The sequence below is a fragment of the Octopus bimaculoides genome, chromosome 24 (assembly GCF_001194135.2).
Source record: "Octopus bimaculoides isolate UCB-OBI-ISO-001 chromosome 24, ASM119413v2, whole genome shotgun sequence".
Classification (NCBI taxonomy): Eukaryota; Metazoa; Mollusca; class Cephalopoda; order Octopoda; family Octopodidae; genus Octopus; species Octopus bimaculoides.
This window is the reverse complement of record NC_069004.1, coordinates 329,778-334,925: the sequence shown is the minus strand read 5'-3', so window position 1 is coordinate 334,925 and position 5,148 is coordinate 329,778. Positions and strand designations below refer to the sequence as shown.

The 5,148-nt window shown below is 33.9% G+C and overlaps 1 protein-coding gene across 1 annotated transcript; it reads right to left on the bottom strand.

Moving 5' to 3' along the window:
• Positions 1-561: 561 nt before the first annotated feature.
• On the bottom strand, positions 562-5,142 carry LOC106881281 (uncharacterized). Its single transcript, XM_014931612.2, has 2 exons — positions 3,077-5,142; positions 562-1,565 (listed from the first exon to the last, which is right to left on the bottom strand). Exons 1-2 carry the CDS (start codon positions 5,011-5,013, stop codon positions 1,487-1,489), a joined length of 2,016 nt encoding a protein of 671 aa, XP_014787098.1. The 5' UTR covers positions 5,014-5,142; the 3' UTR covers positions 562-1,486.
• Between the last annotated feature and the right edge of the window lie 6 nt (positions 5,143-5,148).

Below are 5,148 nucleotides of genomic sequence, written 5' to 3'. Positions count from 1 at the left end.
GGTCTTGCATTACTTGTACTCATGCTGGTGGCATGTAAAAAGTACCTTTTGAGTGTTGGGCCTCATGGATGCAATGACAAATGACCAAGACCTTTGGCAATATGCCATTCTTGAGTAGAAGACTCATCAAGCCAAGTGAAACTGTAGTCACGGTAGATACTGGGTGTCACACAACTGACACCCGTGCTGGTGACACATAAAAGCACCCATTACACCCTCAGGGTGGTTGGCATCCAGCCATGGAAACCATGCAAAACCAGACTAGTGTCTGGTGCAGCTCCTCAGCTTACCAGTGCTGGTCAAACTGTACAGCCTTTCCTGGACAATGGATGCTAAATGATGATGATGATGATGTGTGTGTGTGTGTGTGTGTGTGTGTGTATCTATATTCTACTCCCGTTTTCAAGCTTATCCCCATTGTTGAACTTCCATCATGATGTAATCTAAACATGCATCAATAAAACGTTGATGAAGCAGCTGTTGTGAGTATCAAACTCCACTTGTGTTCTTCTTTTATACACACACACACACACACACACACACACACACACACACACACACACACACACACACACACACACACACACACATATATACATATATATATATATATATATATATATATAATTTCGTTTTTGGATTAGGTTTGCAAGATTCTTTAGTTAGTGGGCTGTTGTGTAGATAGATGTAAGTATGTGTGTGTGTGGGTGGATGTATATATGTATGTGTATATGCACACGTATGTAAGCATATGGACATGAAAATAAAGAGACCAACATACTGACGGATAGGTACATAGGTTATATGAACAGACAAGCACACATACGCAAATGGAGACTGAAACACATGACCATATACACACACACACACTTTACTTCACACAAGGACACATATGAAGACACACATCCACACATATTGGTTTTATGTCAGGTTCTATATAAAAACAATTTAGCATTAAACTGACGGATTACTGTCAAAGTGATGGTGCATGGCTGAGTGGTTAGGGTGTTGGATTCATGATTGTGAGATTGTGGTTTCAATTCCTGAACTTGGCGATGTGTTGTGTTCTTGAGCAAAACACTTCATTTCATTGTACAATCAATTGGCAAAAATGAGTATTTCTGCAATGAACTGGCATTCTATCCCAGGAGGAATATATATACCACAGAATCCAGATAACTGACCCCCATCCTCACAAGACTCAGGAAATAGCTTTATGAATCCTGATTTCTTTTTTTCCTGACAAAGATGAACCAACTAAAACTTTTAATTCATTATCAATCTTTTCCTTGTAAAAGTTGAATAAAGATACATTTATATTTTACATATACATTTATAAATACAACTGTGTGATATATAGCATTATTTAAAAAAACAGTTATTGCCATATTTAAAAGTTTAGAGGTGAAGATTTTAAATGTGACAACAGCAACAATCAGTGAAGATGGTGATTAATGAAAACTTATGACTGATGATTGACAATGGCTCAGCTTAGTTCTTCCAGTTTTGAGTACTTCATTTGAGAGGTCATTGTTTCAAATTCTGATGAGAAAGCATTTCCTGAACTGTTGCAGTAAAGTAAAAAATATAAGAAATAGATTATAAAAAATATAGGAAATAGATTATAAAAAATATAAGAAATAGATTATAAAAATAATTCAGTAGTTTAATAAACAACAATACATATATAAATGAAATAATTAAAACATTGAAAATGGTAAATAAATGTATAAAAAAATTCAGAAGATAATTTTTGTGTCTAATTCTTGGATCCCTACTGAAATTGATGATACGTATTAAACATCTTCTGCAATGGACTGGAGTCTTTTTCAGAGGAATGTTCGATTTAACCTTATAAAGCACAGCACTCATAAAAATTAAACATTTTAGCTCAATTATTTAGGTGGTGCCACCTATTTTGGCACCGCTAGTTCAACATTGATTTTATTTGTTTCTCTTGTTTAAATGTTTCTGTCGTTCTCTCTCTCTTGCATTGTCTTTGTATATTTCTGCATGCATGTGCATGTATGTTTACCTCTAGTGCCAAAAAGTACTGTTGCCAAAACAGATTCAATTCCCAGTTAGCCATGTCAAATCTCCAGTATCCAAACAGCTGTGCCCAGTCGTCTCATTCCAGTTGGTGATGTAATTCAGAACCTGAGCAGTGGGAGAGGTTTTAAAATGGTGAAGCCCACTCATTGCTCTTCCTCCTCTAAATATCTTATATAAAGAGGTGTCGCTTAGTTTAAAGATAAGAATATCTTAGCGATTAAACATTAATTATCTCTATTTGTATAATCACTAAATATTCAAACTGTATTTGAATAGCAAAAAGAATATTTTACTCTTTTAAATTACATAATTTTTTTTTAAATAATAAAAATGAAGTCATTACAATTGTTGATAGTATAAATAAAACCACAAAAATGAATGAATGTAGCAGAAGACACTTGCCCAGAACCGTGTGGTTGGAAAGTAAACTTTTTACAGACATTGATTTTGTCTGCATCAAACCAATTGAAAATCTTCATCATTTAAAAAGAATAAGAAAGACTTTATTCTATTAATATATAATTTGAATCTTGATAAAATAAGCAGAAATAATTAATGTTTAATCATTATTATATTCTTGTCATTCAATTAAAAAGTTTATTTTAAGAAACCAGTGGATAAAACGAAGCTGCTTTCCATTTTTCTTTTCTGAGTTATAACCATTTCTGGATGGTAGTCAGACCAATGAAAGACCTTGTATGTTGTAGCTCAAACTGCTAAAAATAGGAGACAAATTTCCATTAAATGACACCCTAAAACTACAAAGGACATACTGGATAATGTAATATTAGATAATCCCTAAAAAGATAGGATTATCCTGGCTTGAATTCTTCTGATTTTAAGTTTACTTCATCAGAGTTGACTTGAGTCTAAGAAACGAACCCCCACCCCCCCACCAAAAATAATAACTAAAGAAATTAATTTGGACTGACTCCTACTGAAATTTTGTTTTGTCTTTTTACTTCCACCTATACTTTCTACCTCACTCCACCCAACATTCCTAAAACAATTGAAATCTACTTACTCAAAACCCTCGTCTCGTTCTTTATTTGCTTGAAACATGTAAACATCAGAAGACTGCGTACTGTCAGAATTGTCTAGATCTTCTGTTTGGATACTCTTGCTATTGTCTGAACTCCAGTTACTCATTTGGTCTGTATAGGTTCCTGGAGATTGGTACAATGAATCAGCATCATCACTGTCACTTGTGTAGACTGGGTTCTGTACATCTTTGGATTTTGACTCACTCATAGCTGAGAAATTATTGAAGACTGAAGGTAAAAATGGCAAAGGATTCACAAAATTTGGACCTTCATATATATCGGTTGCCTGTGGCATCATGTTGTAACTAGTTCCTAAATATCCAGGAATATTATGATATGTAAGGTTCATTGGTAGAAATGGTTGCCCAATACCAACTAACTTCAGATATTCATTGAGATAGGAGGTACCAAAATAGTTGGATGATATACCTAAAAATGGATTTGGGACATAATTTGGTGCTAAAGAATTTGGGAAATAAATGCTTGCATTTTGTTTTTCAATTTGGGGTTTCAAAAGAATATCATTTATTAGTCCCTCATTATTAGAAACTACAGATTCACTGTATTGGGTGTGATTCTGTGCACTCCCGTTCAGTGAAGTTGAGTTTTCCTGAAGCTGAGCTCTTGTTTTATCAAAGTTCACTTCATTCTTAGAATTTACTTTCTCATTCTCTTTCCTTGTGTTCTTATTGCATTTTGTAATGTCTTCATTGAATCCAGCTTCTTTTTCATCATTATTAGTGTAGTTCTTTCTATTCTCTTCCAAATCATACATTCCTGCTAATGACTGTTTAGTAACTTTTGTTAATTTATTCTTCCAATTACCCATTACCAATCTCTGATTTGACCGTTTCTTCAGGAATTCAGATTCTATTTCCATTTGATTCAGTCTTTCTTTTTCCATATCTTCTTCCTTTTGGCTAATTTGTGATTCTGTCACCTTAAGTTGCTGCTTTTCATTCGTATTTACAGTAGATTCTTTGGGAAATTTCTTCTGCTTTTTCCAAACATTCCATCCTCTTTGACTATCATTTTCTTTTTCTTTCTCTCCCTCATGCTTAACTCTGCCTAAATGATGTTGCTCTGACATTCTACCAGTTTTCTTTTCCAAATAATCAAAGTCTATTCCATTTTTATATTTTGAATTACTTTTCATTGCACTCGATTTATCCCAACCAATATTTTCAGATACTTCACATGTTTTAGGGTTGGGTTCTTTACCATTTTTGGATTTATTTGAATTTGACTTAATGAAGCTTTGTTCATTCTTCCAAGTGAAAGAATGCTTTGTGACATCATATTCTGGCTTGGGACAGTTTCTGCTATAAAATTCCTTTGTGTTATTTAGATATTTTATATTTTCAGGAATAAGACTACATTTAAAACCAGTTGTGCTGTTTCTTTGAGAATTTTTCACAGAACTCTCTGTATCAGAATTTTCTGAATCTTCAAGATCTTGCATTGGAGTCCAGTCATTTGTTGATCTTGCAGAGTCAGTTCCTTTCTGCGTTTCGCTTTTCAAATTAGGCTGCTTGGGTTGGTTTAAAGATGTGTGATTTTTAAAATCTCCATTGATTTTAAGATTTTCTGAAGAATTTGAGTTGAAGGAATTGTTTGCAGATAGTTTATTAAATTTTTCTGCTGCATTTTTATCCAGTAAGTCTTCTGTATGTTTTTTGGTTTTATCCACAACATTACCCAAAATTTGGTTTTTGCTGTTTGGTAATTTGCTAAACTTTTCTTCCTGCCATCTTTTCTGTCTGGTCAAACATGTCTGTGTCAGTTCATAATAGAAGGCATCATGCAGATCTTTTTTCATAGGTTTTACAGAATCAGAGTTCTCTTGCTTTTTCGTTGATCTTAAGCTATTCCGAGCTTCTATGATGTCTTCTTTGAAGATTGCTTCTAGTCCTTTCATAATGTTGGATGAAATGGTTGTCTTAGAAATGCTGCTAGGGAGAGAATTTTGCCTGCTTTGGTCTATTAATTCTCTTTGAAGAGGGGGACAGTAATTTAATGTTCTGCCTAATGATGATGGTGGTGGTGGTGGTGG